Source organism: Mus caroli, unplaced genomic scaffold, assembly GCF_978045245.1.
Source record: "Mus caroli unplaced genomic scaffold, Mus_caroli_1 scaffold_9, whole genome shotgun sequence".
Classification (NCBI taxonomy): domain Eukaryota; kingdom Metazoa; phylum Chordata; class Mammalia; order Rodentia; family Muridae; genus Mus; species Mus caroli.
Window position 1 is genome coordinate 22171138 of NW_028227264.1, and position 23145 is coordinate 22194282.

At 44.1% G+C, this 23145-nt stretch overlaps 1 protein-coding gene and 1 long non-coding RNA gene across 3 annotated transcripts in view; one reads left to right on the forward strand and one right to left on the reverse strand.

Annotated features, from left to right (window-relative positions):
- Enpp1 (ectonucleotide pyrophosphatase/phosphodiesterase 1) overlaps positions 1-20650 on the reverse strand; it is a 67662-nt gene extending 47012 nt beyond the window's left edge. Inside the window, exon 1 of one of the 2 annotated variants that reach the window (XM_021174644.3) lies at positions 20429-20650. In XM_021174644.3, the coding sequence (XP_021030303.1) occupies positions 20429-20614 (186 nt within the window). In that variant the 5' untranslated portion in view covers positions 20615-20650. The remainder of the gene's footprint in view (positions 1-20428) is intronic. The other variant, XM_021174645.3, reaches the window with a different exon arrangement.
- Positions 5721-12689, forward strand: LOC110303535 (uncharacterized). The gene is made up of 3 exons (XR_002378928.3): positions 5721-5806; positions 9398-9461; positions 12381-12689. It is a non-coding gene; the product is annotated as an uncharacterized LOC110303535 (long non-coding RNA).
- Positions 20651-23145: the final 2495 nt, after the last annotated feature.

Sequence of the window (23145 nt, forward strand, 5' to 3'; positions counted from 1 at the left end):
ACACACACCTGCCTGGCAAAAAGAGTCCCAGCTTCTGGCAGAATGGTTCAAAGCCAATTTACTGAATCGGCATTTCCATGAACAACACTTCCACTATGTGGTACAGACCAGGGAGTAGAACCAAGCCAGTGCCTCCTGGGGCTTACATTATGGCAACTTCTAGAAAACTGGTAGCCATGAGTCCTGGGAATGCTTCATAGGATCACTGGGACTTCTGGCTTCTGTTTTGTTTCATCTTTCTACCTATGAAAGGGCCAAGCCCTGAGCATAACACACAAGAAGTTCCCAGACATGCCTGGGGCTAGAGGTAAACCAGAGTTCCCACAGAGAGCATCCGAGATGCTGAGAGAACCAGGCCACCCAGAGAGTCTTCCGAGAGAACAATCTATCCTACTGTCACGAACACTGAACAAAGTAGAGTTGGTTGACTTTTAACTTTCCCCAGCCCACCCCTCATGAATGAAGACCATGGAGACAAAGCCTGCAGCTAATGGAAACCTGACAACAGAAAATCGTGTGCAAGCTTTTATTTACTAACTAAACACAGCACAGTTGGCTGGACTGGTCTTAGAGACAGAGCTCTATCAAATTATAAACTGCAATTAAGAATCAAAAAAAGGGCGTTGACACCTTGGGTACTTAAGCCAACACCTGCATCATTGTGTCTTTGCTTTGTGATGAACTACTCTGGTAAATTTGTACTTGAAGAAAGGAGTCACGCCTTCCATTCAGAAAGCAGAGGAGTTGCAAGTTATAATTTTAAAAAAAGACTTGAGAAGGATCGGCCAAGAGGAAATTTCAAATTTAAAGGCTAGCCTTAAAAAATAGGAAAGAAACAATATAAATTAAACTATAAGCACACCCTTCACATTCCAGCCGGATCCAGTTTACAGATCTCAGAACCGTGGGCCACTGCTAACGTCAAGCCTCTAAACTGAGTTAAGACACAAACTACATTTAGGATGTGATGATTCTGAGCAACGTGCACCCTTCCACCACCTTCCTCTGGCATAATACAGCGCTACCCATGAGTCTACTTCTGCCTGACAATTTAATCTCTTACATCTTGTAAGGGTGAGGGCTCTCCCTTGAATAAACTACGAGGCCTTGAGCATCAGCCCCTACACAGAAGTGGAAGGTCACTGGGAGCTCACCTTTGTCATGTCCTTCAAATGAGAGATCTGTTGGGGAGATCTGCAGAGAGCACAGTTATCTACACTCCTCTTGTGTTCAATCATTTGTGTTTAATAAATACCAAGTATCTTCAAAGAGGAGAATAAGTAGTGTCTGCAGCCTCCGCCTCAGTGAGCAAAGGTTCCTCCAGTCTCGCCCTGTGAGATCCCACAGACGTTTTCTCTCTGAAGTTAAAGGCCTGAGAAGAAAATGTCCATCTGATAGCGTAAAGTAATGCCTCTGCTCAGCTTTGATGTCATCCCTCCATGTCCCGTGTGCCTTCACTCAAGCCTGAGGCACAGGCATCAAGGCACTCTGCCAATGGCAGGAAATCCCACAAAGGCAAAGCAGGATCAATCTTCCAATGTCCAGAAGGCACACCTCAGACACAGCCTCCCACAGAACATCAGTTTATGCCCACAAGGGTGGGTGCCTTGGATCGATCAGAGAATCAGTGAATATCACCAGTGTGTTCTTGCTCTGGTAATTTAACTGTCTTTTGTCTTTAATAGAACTTTTTGTATAACAAACTATTTTTTGTGACCTTTCTTTACATAGTCTATTTACTAATGGTCCTGAAGAAGAGTTGCCTATTAAAAAGAGAGATTTGGGGCTGGCCAGATGGCTCTAGAGATAAAGGCACTCCCCAGCAAGCTTGATAACCCAAATTCAATCCTCTGGACCCACACAGTGGATGGAAAGAACTGATTCCCACAAGCTATACTCTGTCTTGCACAAGCTGTGGCAGGTTAGTGTCACCTACACACGAATAAATAAATGTAACATTTCTTTTTAACACAGTGAGCTGGGAAGAGGGGGGCGTCCAGTAGAGAGAATGCCTTATAAAAAATAAAATGGTAGATGACGATAATAGTTAAAGATATAAAACGAGAGTCTAAAGAGATGGCTCACCTAAGAATGCTCACCTAGGAGATAAGTTCATAATGAAATCATGTGACCTTCCCTTGTCTGATAGTGGACAACAAGACACTCCTCATTCCTACCCTGGAGGAAAGCAATCTCACTCCTACTTTGAAGGAAGAAATGCTGTAGAGAGAGGCCAGGCTTGCTGGGTGTTCACATTCACTGCATTATCAGTAGATGTTCCCATATGGGTTAGCTCATACCTGCCTGTAACTTCAGCTCCCAGAAACCCAACACCTTCTACTGGCCTCCCAAGGAACCCCATGCACATACCAACACAGACACACATGAATAAAAATAAAATGACATGTTTTTAAAGATATACACATGTTTTTAAAGATATAAAATGAAATTAATAAAATGAAATGTTACCAAACGGTTTTAAAATGGGGGGTGGTGACAACAAAACCCAGAAATAATAAGCATTTGCTTTCATTTAAGGTAAAAATCTAGGACCAGCGAGACAACTCAGTGATAGAGGGCTGGCATATGCCCAAGCCCTTGAGTTTGACCCTCAAACCCACATGGTGGAAGGAGAACTGACTCGCAGAAGTTGTCTCCTATCCCATATGCATATTTTTAAAAAGTCAAAAGCTATAAATCAATATGAACAAGCACCAAAAAGACTGATTACGTAATGGTCGGCAAAGATGAACCACGGGCGCCTTCATCGCATCTTCACAAGAGCTTCAGTTTGTTTGACGATCACTTAACTGAATCAAAACTCAACATCCATAGGGACATCTTTTAACCTATGGTTCTAATGCTATTAATTTATATGGTACTCACATAAACATACAAAGATATGCCCATAAAGACATTTATTGGAACAAAGTGATAACAGCAAAAGCCTGCCAACAATGTGTGATATTAAATGTATCCATATTCATACTTATTTCAGCCTTTGTCCATTAATACTGTCTTACAAGCCTCCAGAAACTAGTATTTCTCTTCCCAAGAGCAGGTTATTGAAACACTAATCTTTCTGTCGGTAACTAGCCATAAAGAAATCATGTGGCCCTCCCTTGCCTAATAGTGGACAGTAAGACACAAGGAGTGTCTTACCTACCCTGGAGTAAGGAAATTGCATTCCTACTTTGAAGACAGGACTGCTATAGAAGGAGGCCAGAGAATTGCAGCAAGCTGTGCTGGATGTCCACGGCAGTGTATTATCAATAGAGGCTACCCTTTTGTCAGAGTTCATCTGGAATCCTTACTTCCAGCATCCATCAGAAGCAAGGGGTAAAAACACCTTGAGGCTTGGGACAAGTAAACTGGAAGTAGGTGAAGTTTTGGAGACTAAGCCCTCAGCCATGAATCTGATTGGCAGGGTCCAGACAGCTCAACACATGCAGATTCCTGGTAAGAGGGGGCACAGAGGGCACAAAATCCCGACCCTCTTCTCACATACTTTGCCTCATACATCTCTCTTCATCCACATCCTTCAACAATATCCTTTATAGTAACTATAAATCCATTTCTTTGAGATATGTGAGCCCCTCAAAAAAATTGCTTGAAGTTAAGAAGACTGGGAGCCAGTCAGGGTAAAAGCAACTTGAGGCTTACAACAAACCGGCAAACCAGAAGGGGGTTCAATTTTGGAGACTAAGCCCTTAAGCTGTGAATCTGATGCCATCTCTAGGTAGACACAGTTCTGTAGTTGCAGACATCCAGCTGAGCTTCCTCTAATTCAGTTTAATTCTGATGTCCAATGAGCAAAGGCCAGGCATGGTGGCAAACACCTGAAACCCCAGCACTTGGGAGGCAGAAAGAAATATACACCTTTCTTCCAAAGGAATAATATGAAAATGGACCAAAGGGAAAAAAAAGAAGACTGTCTTTATAGAAAAAAACCAAAAAGGGCATGGAGAATAAACCACATTCATATGCATAATGTATAGAACTTTAACACTCTAACCTTCAGACTGCCTCCTAACACTGCACCATCCAAGTCTAATCATGAGGAAAACATCAGATAAATCCTAAATGAGGAACACCCCACAAAATGTGACAATCCTCTCCAGACTGTGCAAGTCATCAAAATCAAGGACATTTAGTGAGACATTTAGTGGAGGAGCCAGGGTGTCATCTGCCATCCGGGAGGGGGTCCTAGAGGAGTAAAGATAGAGAAGGGGCCTGGCGATTGTGTGAGTCTCTGTCAGCCACAGGGAAGGGTGTGGGATCTCCCTGTACTAGAGTTATAACCTTTCTGTAAATCTAAAACTGTTGTAAAAATAGAGTATTTATTGGGGAACAGGGAAATCAGAAAAAATTCAGAATTACTCTACTACAAATTTCCATTTTGCTTAAAATTTTTGGTCTATTTTCATTTCTTAAAACGTATTAATATTCTATTGTAGCTGTGAAGGCATAACTAAGAAATTATTCTACATGCAGTATTGATTCATCTTTTTGCATATAACATGATTTTTTAATCATTTGTTTATTAATGAATATTTTAAAATATCTGTATATTTTAATTTCATGGGGATTGGCAGGCTGGAGTGTGGAAATGATAAATAATCTATGGTTTTGTTATGTAATCAAAAAAAACAAGTTGAATGTTTGAATGTTTATGTATTTCAGCAATGTGTGATCAGTGTGTGGACTTGATTTTCACATCTGTTTCCTTAGTGGACTGGACACTCTGGCCAGCACTGGACACTCCAATTGAAGTGTCCAGCTGTTGGGAGTGGTCTTCAGGGCTGAAGGAACTTTACCCCAGCTGTTGGGAATAGTCTCCTACGGGGATTGCCTTGGCTGAAGAATGCCATAGGGTCACACTGAGATCGCCGATCCTTCTTGCACAACCTCAAAGGGTTATTTCAATTGAGGACAGCACATGGTGTGGCAAATGTGTCCACTGAACATGGCTCCCGCTGGCCATCCACAGGGCATCAGGGCTCACCTCCACCATCTGCACTGTCCTGTGTATTTACTTCCCCTTTAATGCAAACCCTATGAGCAGACCCCACACACCCAGACACAATGGTCTAGATCACTGAGTCTGTCTCCAGTTTTGTCTGCCAAAGCTGTAACACTGCTTCCTGCTGACCTGGGGCTGAAGAGAAATGGCCCTGCCTGGCTCCATTACCCAGGATCCCTGCCTCAAGACAGAATAAGCCAATGGAGAATAATGGCAGGAGACTAGAGGAAAGTGAAAAGAAACAAATTATGGGGGTGCAGAGTATGATCTCAGAAAAACAGGAGCACAGGAGACCCTACCCCTCTCAACTGCTATTTACTACCAACAGACCGATGGAGAGGAGTCATTATTGCCTTCAGTGTGTGCCCACGAGGTTCCAATGAACAGTCCCAAACCTCTGGTCACACAGACCTGCTGGTTAAGGGCAGTAGTCACAACCCAAGACAAAAAGTCCTATGTGAGAAAGGGATTTGTAGGGATGAGTGTGGGGTGGTTGGGAGGGATGGGAGGCAGATAGGAGCGGAGTGTGGAAGTGAGATTACCCAGAATGCACTATGAGCATGTATGGAATGGCCAAGAGACAAATGCAATTAATAAAAAAAAAAAAGAGAGAGACTCAATAGAAATGAAGAGATAAAGTCAAATAAATTTCAGTTTTTTTTTTTTTCCTTTTTGCTGGCAACAGTATAAAGGCAGCACAAGCAACCTTTAACCTTTGAGAAAGGCCCGGGAGTTGCTCCATCACAACAACACTGGTAACAGAGGGACAGAACTTGCACACAGGTAATGGGTGTGTGGGTTTATAATTAGGGAGGGATGACAGTTTTCCAGCCATGATGACTTTTAACATGTTTATTATGACTTCAGTCGATTTAATTATACACGTTCATGATGGGAAAAGAATCTCAAAAGTGTATTTATAATAACATTTATGCTTAAGCCTTTTAATTTGTTTTGTTCTCTTAGTTAATGTATCTTTAACAAGTGCTATATGCAAGTGGGAGTAGGAGGAATAGTATGAATTGAAGAACTATAAAGGGTTAGAAATAAAAAGAACTTTGGGGCTGTGGCTTAGTGGCAGACTGTTTACCTAGCGTGTACAAGGCCCAGGGTTTGATCCCCACAATCCCCAAACAAAGCCTCTATGACATCACAATGCATAGTTGCTGTCCAATAGGAATTTTAAGACAACAGAATTGTTCTATATGCCTGTAAATCTCAATGTTGTGGTCAAACTTAGTACTGCACATTGGAAATGTGGCTCAGGTAATGAATTTTTACTGTATTTAATATTAATTCATTATGTTAATATAATAACCACATGTGCCTACCCCATGGGGGAGAAGTTACAAATTAGTCCCGAAATAGAAATAAGGCAGTGCATCTTTCTACACCTGCTCTCCAATTTATACCTAACCTATCACTAATACTAAAATGAGCTTTAAAACATGTAAGTCAGGCCTTATCTTGTTGCTAATACCGAAGGAGACAGCAAAAACAAACAACTCTCAGAAAAATAGTTTAGTACTTTCCAGTCACTCTGAAAAACCCAAACCCTTCAGACAGACTGCAAGATCCTGCCAGGAACTGTCCGTGGGACACACACATATACATACACACACACACACATACATATACACACAAACACACATACATACATTACACACAAACACACACACAAACACACATACATACATATACACACAAACACACATATATGAGAGAGAGAGAGAGAGAGAGAGAGAGAGAGAGAGAGAGAGAGAGAGAGATTGAGAGGGAGGTCTCAAACCGGAGTTCTGCACAGCAGGCACACCAGCCAGGGCTGGGACTGACTGACGCCTGCACCTTTCTCCAGGGCCTCTGCTCAGGCTGCAGCCTCCCCTCAGATCCCTTTCTTCAGGCCTGTTGCCTCCTCAGGGAAGGTTCTTCATGCCAAGACTTCAATCTTCTTACTCTCTGCCCTGTGTGCAGCTCCTGGGCAGCTTTCCCCACAGCTGCCACTTGATAACTCCCTTTTGTGATTCTTGGACAGCTATCTAGGCCCCTGGTTGTAGACTATGAGAACAAAGCAAATATCTTCCAGGTGCCTGCGTAGCACCAGCGTCCAGACAGTCACACAACACTGTTGTTACCCAAGGAGCTCCAACTTCTCAGTGAATAAATCACAAAGCACCTACCTCGGGAACGGTAAACACAAATTCCGCATCTGGAGTTTATCAGCCATAAAGGTGGCAACTGTTATCCCTTCTCATAAGGGTGAGGAAACTAAGACAGGAAAGTTGGGGTCTTGCCCAGAACACACAGCAGTTGTTGGCAGAGATAAAGTCAACACCCCAGCATTCTGATTCCAAAGTCTGTCCCCTAACTACTCAGTGCTGTGGCCTCTGCATGACTTAACAGCAATGGAGTGCTTTAGGGACATGGGAGGTAGGCCAGAGAGCAGCAAAGAGATAGTTGATGTGAGAGACTACACAGAGGGAGATCCTGAGGAGAGGAGATGGGAGGACCACTCCCAGCAGACAGAATATAACCAGTTGTATAAAGTGCCTTGAAGCATAAGGTAAGACAGACTCATTCCATGACAAGCTTCAATTTGGCAATTTGTGAGACTAGGCCTAAATCTTAGTTTATGACATATGTTCCATTTTCCAGTAATGCTCTCTACGATTGGAAGTTGCAGATCCCCCACACCCCCCCACCCCCCATTTTAGAAAGACCATCAGCTCTCACAGGCCTTCTAGATTCAATCGTGCTGACTCACCTGCCTACCTGGGCTGACGGTCAGCAACTGCTCCAGGTCCTCCTCACAACAGAAGAGAGAGAGAGAGAGAGAGAGAGAGAGAGAGAGAGAGAGAGAGAGAGAGAGGATTGTGAGAGCCGCCTGAAAATTGGTTCCAGGAGCAAATGGGCTGCCCACTCAAGTCCAGGCTGATATCAATGGAGACTTCCTTTGACTTTGACCCAACTGGAATTTTAACACTGCTCAAGGTAAGGAGAGGCTCCAGGTGATGCAGGGAACGAATGAGAGCCCCACGGAAAATCTAGAAAGACTTTTTGAAGGCTTTAGGATCTACACTTCCATTTGTCCCAGAAGCCCAAGAGCGCTAGTCAGCCAAGAACATGGTTTTTGTTAACCAAGCTGCCCCTGACATCCACTGGAAGCTTCAGCACCCAAAAGCCAGCCTCTGTGAGCCTTTGAATGGCAAGATTTGAAGAGAGGCTTCAAGGGACAACTGACATGGACAGGCCTTCCTTAAGGACTCAAGAACTCATCCACCATCCTCCATGAGGCACTGCATGAGGACTTGGGTGAATACCCACAAATAACTGTACTCCAGTATATAGATGACATCCTGGGGTGGAGGGGGGGGAGCACTTGGAAACCTTCCAGGAGGCCACAGGAGACCTGCTACAGGAGCTGAGTTAACTTGGTTACTAAGGGTCTGCTAAGAAGGCCCAGTTTTGTCAGCTATTGTCACCTATCTGGGGTACATATTCAAGGGGGTCTGGCCAATGCATCAGACCCCCAGAATCAAACCTTCCTTAGCACCCCAGATACATCAACCCAAAGTCAAGTATGGAATTTCTGAAGGAGATCTTGACTAAATTAACTCTTGAGACTGGCAGTCACTAGATGTCCCCCCCCCCTACTTTATGCCTTTATAGGACTAGGAACACCCCACTATACTTTAGGTCTCAACCCCCTTGAGATCCTATATGGGAGGCCTCCCTCCCATGCTGCCTAACCACCAGTCTGATATCTTAGCTGAATATGACCAACGTAAGTTTTCTAAATCCTTGGAAGCTCTCCATAGGGTCTGGAAGCAACTCTGGCCTAACATCTGCCAGGTGTATAAGTTTGCTCCATCACCTAACCCACATTGCTTTGCACCAGGTCTGGATTAAGAGACATAACCACAAGATTCTGGAACCTCTCTGGAAAGAACCTAACTCTTGTGATCCTGACCACAGCTATGGCTGTTAGGATAGATAGGATCAGGATGTGGATATTGCACTCCCACTTTAATGCTGCCCCAGTGGATAAACTGGGCACCCCCTTACTATCTGCCTACACCCTGGGGGCAATGCAACAACCTCTTCATCAAGTTCATAATGGCTGGCAAGAAGGCCAATTGGATGCTAGCTCTTAACTCCTGTTACCTCGGACTTAATACAGAACTGTTGTTTAACAGACAGGGACTCTATATTGGAAATAAGGTAAGGTACCCCCAGCCTATTCCCACCTCGGTAACCCATACTGTTTCAGGATACATGCTGCCCCCAGAGAACGCTTGGTGGGCTTGTACCGCAGAGCTAACCCCATGCATTTGTATGGCCTGATTGTAAATACAACTGAGTATTTTTGTGTTCTAGTACAGCTTGTACTTATTACTCTTGGGAGGATGTCATCAGCCAGCTAGCACCTCCAAACAATCAGGTAAGAAGGGTGGCTGCGTTACTGGGTTCTCTCCTTGGCATAGGGCTGGCCAGAGCTGCTAGTGTAGGGGCCTCAACACTAATACTCCAAGACAAAAGTTACAAATAGATGGCAATAGATGGATACAGGAGATGGAAAAGTCCATCACGGCCCTGCAGGATTCTCCATCCTCCCTGGCAGAAGAAGTCATACAGAACAGAGGAGGCCTAGACTTGCTGTTCTTCCAGCAGGGAGGACTCTGTGAAGCCTTAAGTGAGGAATGTTGTTTCTATGTTGACCACTCAGGGGTGGTCAAAGAATCCATGGTGTTAGTCAGAAATAAACTACAAGACAGAATAATAGAAAGAGAACAGTCTCAGGGTTGGTATGAGTCACTCTTTAACTGGTCTCCTGGGCTGACCACCTTTGTCTCCTCCATGACCAGTCCTCTTATCCTACTGCCTTGACTAGCAGTCCCTGTGTAATGTAGAATAAAACAATCTCTGGTTTTACATACTATTTGAGTCCTGGGTATCATGGACTCTTATAGAGGTACCAAGCTCAGTCACCAGCAACCATGTGAAACATGGTGATATATGCCTGCAGCCCCAGGGCTGAAGGGGTGGAGACAGAGATTCTTGGGTTCCAGTGAGGGACCTTGTGGGAGCAAGCATGACAGCTCCAGTGGGTACAGCTGCTGGCTGTCCAGATTGATGACCTAGGGTCCATCTATGGGACCCACATTGTGGAAGGAGAGAACAGACTCCAGGAAGTTATTCTCTGACCCCACATGTGTGCTGTCACACACACACACACAAATACACACGAAGGAAAACGCACAGAAGGAAACAAGTAAACGTCATAAAACCATCCTTAGGAAGGTGGCTAGCTCCTGAAAACTGATCTCTGACCTCTACATGCATGTATTCACACATATTCACTGAGCAGATTGGTGGATGATAGATGGATAGATGGGTGGATAGATGACAGATAGATTCGATGGACAGAGAGAAATAGAGAGATAATGTGGTGGTTTGAACGTCCTCAGCCCTATTAGGAAGTGTGGCCTTGTTGGAGGAAGTGTGTCACTATGGAGGTGAGCTTTGAGAATCTCCTCGGTGCCTGGAAGTCAGTATTCTCCTAGAGGCCTTCAGATCAAGATACAGAACTCAGCTCCTCCTGTGACATACCTGCCTGGATGCCGCCCTGCTCCCACCTTGATGATAATGGACTGAACCTCAGAATCTATAAGCCAGTGCCAATTAAATGTTGTCCTTTACAAGAGCTGCCTTGGCCATAGTATCTCTTCACAGCAATGGAAATCGTAACTAAGACGGACAAGTAGACAGGCAGACAGAAATAGGTAGGTAGGTAGGAGGTAGGTAGGTAGGTAGATAGATAGATAGATACATACATACATACATACATACATACATACAAGCATGATATATAGACACAGAGAGACATAGATATATAGATACACAGATATAATAGATGGGGAACTAAGTCTCCTAGCTGAGTGCAGCAGAAGGCTGTGTGAGCAGAGCTGAAACACTTGGGAAAGACATCTTGACTTCTTTGTTTCCCTAACTGGCAAACAGTCCAAAGAGAGAAGACTATCCACTAACAAATATTGAATAACAAATAACACTTAGCTTATACTCTACATGATCCCTTCACGTTGCTTGAACCATTCCAGAAAAAGTAGTGATGCTTTTTCTGTCCATTTCCAAAGGATGACAAACAAATGCACACTTGTGTCTGCGGGAGTTCTTCACAGTGTCTTCCTTTAAACTGACTATGTACAGCATTTAAATAAACAATACACAATGGGTAACCCAAAAATCGCTAAGATTGAGAGTCTATTCACGGTGCTCTACACCTTCCCACCTGAATAGATTTCATTTATACTTCCTAGAATCCCAGAAATTCACATCTCCATGATGCTAGGTGGCACTCTAGAAAACTGATGCTATTGGACAATGCGTTATCCCGGAACAAACTCAGTGCCAAGTATATTTAACCTGATTCACCATCAGGAGAACCACTGAGAGATCCATTTGCTTGGCTGTGTCAAGTAACTGCCCTGCTCCACAGAGTATGCTGCAGTGGAAATTTAACTTGAGAGCTCTTCTGACCAGATATGGTGTCTGGAGAGATAAATGGCAGACTCAGAGAAACATCTGCTATCTACCAATGGCCATAGCAGAAACTTGGCTGTACTTGAAGCAATAAACAGCAATTAAGGGGCAAGTCACAGCAGGGTGAGGATGGTAATTAAACTAAGAGCCTCAGGCAAGGGCACAAAGAGTGAGTTCCCTGCTGGTAAGAGGGAAACTGTGCCTTGAAGGGAAGAGTCTCTTATCAGAAGTCCCACTGCTGGGCAGGGAGCAGATGTGCCATTGGAAGTAGGACCAGAGTTCACCACAATCCAGGCCACAACGAACACTTGGCTTTTTGTCTTGTTTGCTGTATTTAATGCATGATAGCAATGGCATGATTGATTATTGATTAGAATTCCCAGGAACAAAAAATCCTAGTTGTTAGGCCTCAGACAGTGTATGCTGGGACACTCCAAATGTTAACATGCAAAGTGATGGCCCAGGAGGTCTGGGGTGGGGCCTGTGACACTTGATTTCTTACAAATTCCAAAGGAATGACAGTGAGCGGTTACAAGGTCGCACTATTAACTACAACAAAAAGAAATACTTGCTCAGGGAACACAGTGTGCCACCACGTGTATTTTATCTGACTCTCTTAACGATACACGAGGTGGTTTTAGCTTCGCAACTGAGGAAGCTGATATTCAGGACACCATCTTTTCTTATGCAATCATAATATTAGTTTAAACTTAATTCTGACTCTAAAACTACTCATCAGCAACCCCACTGGTGAGGTCCACAGAGTTACGGGGTTTGCAATCTCTCAATCTTTTCTCAGGCATGACTTTTCCACCTCCAACAAGGGGCAGAAGCTGACGGGACCAAATGATGCGGTGCATGGAGAAGCGTTTGGAATCTGTAAAGGCTGAAGAGGAGGCTCAGCGAGGAAACTGCTTGCCATACAAGACCTACATTCAGAAGTCAGGCCCGGCAGCATGTGCTTGTAAACTGCCCCCTCAAGGGAGAAACCCATCTGGTTTTAACCTCACTGCAGGCTCTCATTGCTGGCAGAAAACTACCATTCTTCCATCAATGGCTGATGTGTCAGATGCACACTTTCAGTTCCAGCATCCAGAAAAATGAATGATGGCTAAGCTTTAATAATTAGAATTATTAATAAATGACTAAAATTAATTAGGGTCATGTTTGTTGCTCCATCTAGGGCATTCTTTTAAATCAAAGGGTTTTTGGGGGGAGGGCACTATTGTTGATGTTTAAATAGAAGCCCATGACTACTTGTCTAATTAAGCCCACTGCTATGGAGGTTTGGTTTGTTGTTATGTGTTATGATGCTTAATTCTGTACCTGAAGGTCTAAGTCTACCAGTGAGTTTTCACTTTTACAAGCTTTTGTTGTACAAATCTTGTTCCTTAAACTATTGGTTAAATAAGATTGGCTACAGCCAATTACTGAAGAGGTAGGTGGGTTTGGAGTTACCTGGTTGGCGGTAGATAGAAGAAAGGAAGAAAGAAGAAGCAAAGGAGGAGGAGGAAGTCACCACGAGAGGAGACGGACCATGAGCACATGACCAGGAGAAACAGCAAGTATCTGGGGTACACTGCTGGGGAGCTAGCCAGACCGGGAGTTAGAAGAGTAGATCAGAGGTGACCACTGGGAATTGTCAAAGCTAATCTAAATAGCCAAGGTCACAGCCTCATTCATTTGTTAACTAATTGGGGATAACCTTAACACTGGTTGTTACATACACTGTCTTGACCTCCTTCCACCAAGGCATCATCGGGTTCATTCATTCCACTGCACTAAGACACTATCACCCAAAACCAACATGGCAAAAGGACAGTGAACATCTTGTTCTATTAAGGTAAGAGTGATTTGTGCTGGGTGTGATACAGCCACCTTTTAATCCCAACACTTAGGAGGTAAAGGCATTAGGGATTTCTATGAGTTTGAGGACAACCTGATCTACACAGGAACTTCCAAAATAACCAGGGAGAAATAGTTAAACCTTGTTGTTGTGGATGATGATGATGTTGATGATGATGATGGTGGTGGTGATGATGGTGATGATGATGGTGGTGATTCTGAGCTAGAGATCCCCCTGCAGGTTCCTTAGGGAACACCCAAGAATTCACTAACCCCATTTTGAGAACTGCTCCCTAAATATTTTGGCTGAAACTTTGTTCCAGCTGTATTGCCTTTGAATTATAAGCATACTTATCTAAAATCACATGAAGATGGTCTAGACTAGTGTGAGATTCTACTTGGGAGAATTCTGGTAATACATGTAATGTCACCATAAAAGTCACCGAGTCTCTGGTTTGTTTTCTCTGTAAGAGACTACAGGCCTCAGATGGCCCGTTACAAGTGTGTGCTAATGCACATACACACACACACACACACACACACACACACACACATTACTGAATCAGTAGTAACTCAAAGTGCACAGATTGTGGGCTTCCCAGGAAAAGTGGGCCAGGGAATTATCAAGAGAAACACAGCTCACCATATAAGTGATCTATACACCACCACAATAGCAAGCTCTTAGATTCCTATCGTTCAGTATGAAAAATCACAATGGAAAGAAGGTGACAGACTGGGGTAGCCAGAAGTGATGCATCTGGATGTGACATTTGGTCTCTACAGAGAGAGGGTGAGCAGATGAGGTGGGATGAGGTTTCTATAACTAATGCCATGGATTTTTCTCAGCAATGTACATTGTTAGAAGTGCAGAGAAGGAACGGCCTGCACCTGAATACCCTTAGTTATTCGTTAATGGTACACATCAGACTGGAAGGATAGCTCAGTTAATGAGAGCTTGCAGTGTCTGAGCAGGGACCTGCCTTCCATCCCCAGAACCCATAAAGGAAGGAAGGGAGGGAGGAAGGGAGAGAGGGAGGGGAAAAGAAAAAAGAAAGGAAGGGAGAGGGAGAGGGAAAGGGAGAGGGAGAGGGAGAGGGAGAGGGAGAGGGAGAGGGAGAGGGAGAGGGAGAGGGAGAGGGAGAGGGAGAGGGAGAGGAGGGAGAGGGAGAGGGAGAGGGAGAGGAGGGAGAGGGAGAGGGAGAGGGAGAGAGGAGAGGTGAGGAGAGGAGAGGAGAGGAGAGGAGAGGAGAGGAGAGGAGAGGAGAGGAGAGGAGAGGAGAGGAGAGGAGAGGAGAGGAGAGGAGAGGAGAGGAGAGGAGAGGGAGAGGGAGAGGGAGAGGGAGAGGGAGAGGGAGAGGGAGAGGGAGAGGGAGAGGGAGAGGGAGAGGGAGAGGGAGAGGAGAGGAGAGGAGAGGAGAGGAGAGGAGAGGAGAGGAGAGGAGAGGAGAGGAGAGGAGAGGAGAGGAGAGGAGAGGAGGTGCTTGCAGCCCTATAGATAGGGAGACAGGGATAGGCTGATCTTTGGGCTTCTAGGAAGCCTAAGCTACTGAAACAATCGTCTTAAACCACAACAGTAAGGTACCTGAGGAATAACAAAACAAGCTGACCTCCCTCTGTATCTCTCTCTCTCTCTCTCTCTCTCTCTCTCTCTCTCTCTCTCTCTCTCTCTCACACACACACACACACACACACACACACACACACACACAGAGAGTCCTTGGATGCATTCCACAATGTCTAGATCTTCCAAGTCAGAAGACCTCTGGAATCTCTGCCTTTAAGGCAACCCCAGATAGTCTCCAGGCACACAAGCATTCTAGAATTCTGAAAGAATTCCTCTGTGCCTATTTCCTTAACTGTTAGATAGAACTGGCTATTACTATGTCTTCCTAATACAGAATTCATGTGCCATAGGTCAATAAAAATATATATGGGAAAAGGCTTTTGAAACTTCCTTACACAGCATGAACACTTATAACCACCAAGACTTTACCACCCACATTTCTACCAATTCTCCTGAAAAACCAAGAGAATATATAAGCCATTCCAGACTGTATTCAACTGTTGTCCTGAAGCCTTTGGTAACTAAAATACTGTGGTCACATGCTCCAGTTAATATTTAATACAACATTCTTGTCACTGTTTTGAAAAACCACCTTCGATTCTTTCTCTCCTTAGTAAATGCATAACTTTCATTCAGACAGTGAAGTATTTCTCATGTTGAATCAACATTTTGTCTATTCTTCCAATGCAGATTTATGCTTACATAAATAATCTATGGTCTATCTTGACTTCAAAAGCTCAAGGTTTCTTATTGACTATCTAGGGGGAGGGGGGAAGTAGGGGGACATATTTCATGGTCAATAGAAGCAAGCTTATTTTATCCAAAGAGAGTTTTCTAGTTATGTTATCTTCCAAAAGCTTATTCATTGATAAGTTGTTTAAAATGTGAAATGCTGCTCTCTCTTGAAAAAAAAAAAGATAAGTTATAAATCATGACCAGGTTCTATGGCTTGTCCTTAAAGTCTATAATACAGATGAAATATATCTGCTAATCTTTAAACACATGAGAGAGAGAGAGAGAGACAGAGAGACAGAGAGAGACAGAGAGACAGAGAGACAGAGACTGAGAGACAGAGACAGAGAAATTTCAATGGTACTTATCAAACTCAAAAAGAAATACTGCCTATAAAATGAAACTACTTTAATTCTAAATATTGGTATCTGGAAAAGAAAAACTAGTCGGCAACTGAAATTTCTGTCCATAATCTAGAAGAGTTAGTGGCCTCCAGCTCTCTCACCCATGGTGTTTAACATGTTCAACATGGCCATTATGGGGACTATCCAGAGTCATGATTAAGAGGTTTCAGTGACAGGGAAGAGGCAAAGTGAAATAGAAGAGGAATAAAGGGGGTGTTGAGAACATGGCTGTGTTCCCAAGAAAGAGACTGGGTGGGTACAAACACTGGGCTATAGGGCCTGACCTCGAGGCAAATGATAGGAACAGGAGACAAGACACGGGAAAGCATCTGCAGAAGACTCCACAGCTGAATTCAAGTAAGACAACAGAGTTTCCAAAGCACAAGAAGTCCTGGCATGAATGAGGGAGGTTTGTTTTGGCCTTTTGATATATCCTGGTCTGGCCACACCTGAGTTGTGTGTGCCAAAGGGGAAGAAAGCTCAGGGTTACATTTCTGATCCTGAACCTAAGTTACAACAGGCTTAGCACGGGCTCTGCTTAGGCATGCTGGCTCTCATTCATCCCGGTCATTCATGACTTCTTCCATCACCGTCATCCAAATAAAATACTATCCCCGTTTTTATCTTACCTACCCCTGAGGTTACAGCCGAGTGCCAAGTATGTTTGGATTCCTCACATTCTGACTTTATAACTGAGTGTTCTGTCTTCCCCATGATTCTAACTAGAAATAAAGTGTGTAGTGTATTCATTCAACCAACCAAATGCTGATGGCAGTCAGGTACTATCAGAGACCCAATAGAAACACAATGAATCCTGGGCTCCTTGGTCCTCCGTACACATTGGAGCATTTGAAACAAATGCCTTTAGAGACAAATTTTAGACTGTTCTAGCTTTGGAGATAGCCTGGTCATTTTGAAATAAAATGCTAAAGCCATGGAAGGGACATGTTAAATTTGAAAGTCAATGGACAATGTCAATCCAAACAGAGAGAGTTATTCTGAACACTGTAGGATAGATAATGGGAAGAGGGAAGAAGCTAGAGAATTAACCTGTCACACCCTAGTCTAGCTAGACCAAGGCCAACTTCTACCTCTTAGAAAGAACTCTTTAACAGGAGTAATGCTTTAGAAGGTCTACCTGAGCTCACACTGCAAACTACTTGAAAGCTACTAGTCCTTTTAGAACTAGAATGGGGAGCAATGGTATTTTAGATAAATACCTGAGCCCAACTTTAGGAGTGAATACTTCAGTTCAAACTTGATCTGGAACTAGGCAAAGGCACTTCATAAGTAACACTGCTATACTTCAGATTGCAAATATCTACCCAAAGCTTCATGAGATAAAACTCTTAGTCCACAGGGCAGTGCTATTAGGAGGTGGTAGATTTTAGAATCTACCTCGTGGGAGATTCGTGGGTCATGGATGGAGTTCAGTCAAAGGGGACTGTGGGATCCTAGGCTCCATCTGTGCTTGCTCATCCATCCTCATTTCCCCCTCCAACACCCAGCGCTCTCAGCAGAGGCCCAAATCAATGTAACGGAACCTCTGCTACCCTGATTTCATACCACGATCTGCTCAGCCTTTTCCCTTGGCAACTTAATTATCAACGTAGTTCATCACAGCCAGGGAATGCTAACACACGTATGTCACAGAGGACACTGAAAGCAGTGCTTGTTTTTCTCTCTTGCTGTTTCCTTAGACCTGCTGAGTACCTAGGCAGAAAGTCCTGAGATGAAGCATCACCCGGGCAAGCAAGGCTAGGACGAGATCCCCATTTCTTCGTTTACTCTGATGTAACTGCATTCTTTTCACTAATTAGAGAAAATCTAAGAAAAGCACACGATCGTATCATCACTACTTCATCCTCCCCCTGCAAGCAGCCCTGTGATTATCCTGTCCGATTAGAATCCTGTGGCCAGGGAGTGGGGGCCTCCCTGATCCTAACCCTAGGATGCAATTAGTCCAACCTGATTCTTCAGCTTCATACAAAATGTGCTGATGCTTAATCTGAAAAAAGAAACAAGATAAATCCAATAATTAAGGCTGTCTCTAGAAAACATATCCCAGCATTCTTTGATGACAGTCGTCAAATTCCTTTGAGGGCTTCTGATAGAGGGTTATTAAAGTAGAGGAGGAAAAGAGAAAAAATAGATTTCACTTCCAGCTCAGTCCTGAGCAAAGAGCTCCAGTGAGAAACAACTTATATTTTATGCCTCTCTGGAGTCCATCAAAAGACATAAAGCTGCAGCTGGAGAGATGGCACAACAGGTAAGTACTTTGTTGCTCTTACAGAGGACCCAGGTTCAGTTCCCAACACCCACATAGTGGCTCACAACCATCTGTAAACTACAGTTCCAAGGAATCCAACATCCTCTTCTGGCCTCTGTGGGTACCAGGCACACACACACAAGGTGTACAAACACACACACACACACATGTATATGTGTGTGCGTGTGTGTGTGTGCATGTGTGTGTACATACAATAGAATTGGAGGTACTATTACATTACTCTGGACCTCTGTTGAGAACATTGGACAACTGGAGTGGGGGATGTTTATATATATGTATATATATATATATATATATATATATATATATATATGTATATATATATATGTATATATATGTATATATGTGTGTATGTATATATAATATACGTTTATATATTATATATAATATATTCACACATATATGCTAAACAGTCATACACATAAACTAAAAATATATAAATATCTAAAAATTATCTGAGACAAGAATTTGTTCTAATTCATAAAATATGCTGTAACCAAATATTCATAGTTGATCTGTTTGAGGAGATTCTAGGGCATGCAACAATTTCTTAAGTGTGCCATCAGAGCCATTTGTAATGTTGGAATACTGGCCAACCAAGCGACTGCAGGTGTCAGAGTGAAAACTCTGTGATCTAAAGGTGCACCTGTGCTGACATCTATTGTGGGCCTATATGCAAATGAGTAAAACTGAATTCAATAACTGGAAACCCTTCAATGACTTATAGTAACTTTATAAATATGCCTTACAATTTCATAAATATTCAGTGTGTCTTCATTGAGTATCTCATAGTAGGTAAGAGTACTGAAACTCAATAATTTAAGTAGTCCTGTAACACCTACGATCTTCCATTAAAAAACATACAACAAAAAGTCTTACTAGACTCAAACTAAATAAATGCCCATCGATATCATATGAGTGACATATGATACAAAATTATATCCTGGGAGACAGCAGCCTGTGGTTTGAGAGACTTCTTCTTTGAACCTCAGACTTATTTTTAAAAAACTAAGGATATGACACCATCCCTTAAGTCTAGGGATTCTGGTTCTCAAAGTGCTACGGTGTCTGCATAGAACCTTAAGAACAGTGGAAATGGAAATGATGTCAAAAGGAGACTTTAAACATCGGAAAGATTTTTCCACAAAACAGTGCTCAAGCCAGAATGTGTAAGAATATGTTTTAGGGTGTGCTCTCCACAGAAAGCTGTGGTTTGCACGTACTATAAAATAACTACCTCCTCCTTCGGTTCTGAATTTATTTCCCGCAGTCAGTCCCATTGAAACTATGCTATGTGCTCTCATTTTAACACAACAAAACGGAGCTTGGGAAGAATAATGGAAGTCCCCACCAAAACTTTGAACGACCACACAGGACTCTTCCTTTCTGACCCAAGGAAGATCCCGAGTGAAAATCGGCGTCCTGTTTCCAGAAGTTGGTTGTGGATGCTACAACTGGTCTAACAGAAGAGCAGAGGGATACAGCAGGCAACTGTGCCGCCCGGCAACGCACAAACAGCGCTGTCTGTGGTTCAGAGTGGGCAATGAATCCCGGGCCTCTTCCCAGTCACATAAACATGAATGTCAATGGGGCTCCTAAACAACTGCCTGGAAATACCACTACAGAGCCAAACATGGGTGTTTTCTAAAGTTCCCGATACTTTCAAAAGCTGTGATAAATCTTTCAACTGCAATAAATTCACCTAAAGCCACGAGCACCACCTGTACCCTGACCTACGCCACCTAAAAGACTACAAACATCGCTGCGCTATCCTAAGACTAGCTGATCATTTGTTTCCGCCTCCAAATGTCCTGTATTCTCTGGGGGAAGAGGACGGTATTTCAAGGTGACTATTTTAGCAGCCTGCTCCTGCTGGGAGAGGGGTAAGGACCCTGCAGGTCACCCGGTGCCGGCGCAGGAGGCGCCCACGCTCTCCCTTGCTGGGTGCAGATCGTGCTCTCTGCTGGCTCTCGCCCCTCCCGGGTGTCGGGTCGCGGCAAGCACAGACCTACCAGCGACAGCACTTTGTAGGTGTTGGGGTCTTTGGCAGTGCGGGCGCGCTCCGCTTTCTCCAGCGGCTCCTCTCCTAGGTCCATGGGCGCCAGCAGCGAAGCCGCGGCTGGTGACTCGAGCTCGCGACCATTTCCCGCTGACCCGTGCCGGGGCCCGTGCCCTGCCTGGTCGCTGTCGCGCTCCATCGCCCCGCTCTGCCCCCGCGGGCCGAGCTTTAATAGGCTCGCAGCCCCGCCCCGCCCCGCGCCGCCCCCGCCAGACCCTTGGCTCCCAGCCTTCGGCCGGCGCTCCGGCCCGAGCCGCTCAACGCCCCGGGTATTTGGCTTCCTGTCTGATTTCGGGCCCTGGGCGCGTGGGCTATTTTGGGTCCCTGACGTGGGCGTGTCTTTAACTTCCACCCCAAACCCTGTCCCCGCCCGCGATCGTGGCACCCTACGAACCCTTGCGGAATCGCCCCGCGTAGCCCAGCGAGGACTGGACTGGAATCGCTGTGTGGTCAGCAAAGAGTGTGAGATCACAGAGCCCCAAAAGTGAGAGGATGCAGCGACCCCCGAGGTCTCAAAGGCGGGACACTGGTGGCCGGGAGCAGACCTGCTTTCACCAGGGAAATGCAAATGAGCGCGTGGAGAGGTGACTTTCTTTTTCTCCCACAAGTGCAAACAAAAAGTCTCTACCTGGAGCTGCTAAACGTGGGACACGGGGGTTTACACAACACTGATGGGTTTGCACAAACACACATATGGGATGTGTGGCGTCCAGGGTTGCTATCCTATTATATTTACTTATTAGCTATTTTAGACTTCCGGAGGCTTCCGGGTGTCTGTGTCTTGCTTCCCCGAAGTCAGCACTTTAATTGATGAGCAGAATCAAGAACTCGAACTCTATTTGATGAGCTTATTTTTGAAACAACGTGAGCAGTAGGCTCTAATTCTTGATGGGATTTGTTTCACCTTTGATTCTTCAGCTTTATGCTTTTTGCTGATACGGGAACATCAGCAAAACCACACCCCCCAGAACCCAAAAGCAGAAGCAATGTGACTAAGAAAAATCACAAGTTAACAAGACATCTCTTACCTGCTTTGTTTATAAACATCACATTCACTTTTGAAAAATAGATATTTAATGGCTGTAAATTGGGTTTGTCCCCTCTCAAACTGTCAGCACGGGCTGGGGAGGGCAATCAACAGGTAAAGTTCTGGCATTCGAAAGCATGAGATTCTGAGGGCAAATCCCAGACTCCAAAAACCCTGTAGCCTGAGCTTGTAATCCCAAAGTAGGAGGCAGAGGCATATGGACCCCAGGGATGGCCAGCAAGCCAGCCTAGCCTCTTTGCTAAGTTCAAGGCTAATAAAAAAGGGCCTCAGAAAAAGGTGAGCTGGGCTTCAGATGAATTGACAACCATTGGTAGTTCTGACTTACACTTTCATGCATGTGTGCAGATACAAACAGGAACATAGACATACACACACAGAGAGAGATAAAGAGAGGTAAAATAAATTAAAACAATGTGAACACTTTCAATTTATACTGACTTCATTCGTTCAGACATTTAATAATGAATCAACATTTTGAATGCCACATGTATTAAAATGTGAAAATTTTCATATATATGTGTGTGTGTGTGTGTGTGTGTGTTTGTGTATATATACTATGGGGTCAGTCAGCAAGGGGCTAGAGTAGGACTGTAGAGAGAAGGATCTGCATATAGATACCCAAGCCACACAGTAGGACCAAAGAGTGACAGCGGGAGAAAAGGCAACTTTCAAAAGCAATCTTTAGTTTATTTTTTATTATTATCACTACATTACAAACCAGCCACAAGAAACAGGTCCACCATTTCATACTGAAACATACTTTTTTACCCCAAACTTGGTTCTGGTTTTTTTTTTTTTTTTTTTTGACTGTTTCCATAAACCAGATGGAAGGCCAAAGTTTTACTCCACTGAAACCGGCCAAATACACGTCAAATTTTCTAAAAGTGCTCAACAGACAGTTTCCAAAGCGGCCTTGAGTGTAAAAGAAAAATCGACTAAGTGTCTTGTCGGCAACCCAAAGCAATTAATGACATTTCTACTGTCCTCATTGGAAAAGCCAGTGCTATCTGCAAGGTTACAATGTCTCAAGCAGCTGAGGACCGCCAGGAAGCATTAAGGACTGATACAGCCCTCTGTAGACAAGACAGGAAGAGAGCACATTGGCCTCTTAGCAACAGTTGCCAGGGTTATACAAGGATTATATGTCTAAGGTGGAAACTCAGAGTTTTTAAAAACAAGAAGGAAATTTAAATGTTTTTGTGAGTTTTCTAGAAATCTTGTGTACACACACACACACACACAGTCTTTAAACACTTTTGAAACCAAACACAATGTAGCCCATCTGCAGGGTGGACCTGGGAAACAGGCCACGAGGATGTGGCTTCTGCCCTGTGTTGATGCCTAGCCTGCACCGTGGGGTTTTATAGGTAGTTATGAAAACCTAATTAAACTTCTAAAATCAGAAGAGTACAACCATGTCCAGCATGCTGTTCAGGCTGTTTACCCACACACATTACACAGCCTTTGATAAAGTCTTGCCTCAGTCTTGTTTACTCTGAGTGGTCAGGGCCGAGGCATCTTATTCCAAAGTATAATAAGATCACGGCACACAAAACATCAACGTGGGTCTGGAGAGATGGCTCAACAGTTAAGAGCACTGACTGCTCTCCCAGCGGCCCTGA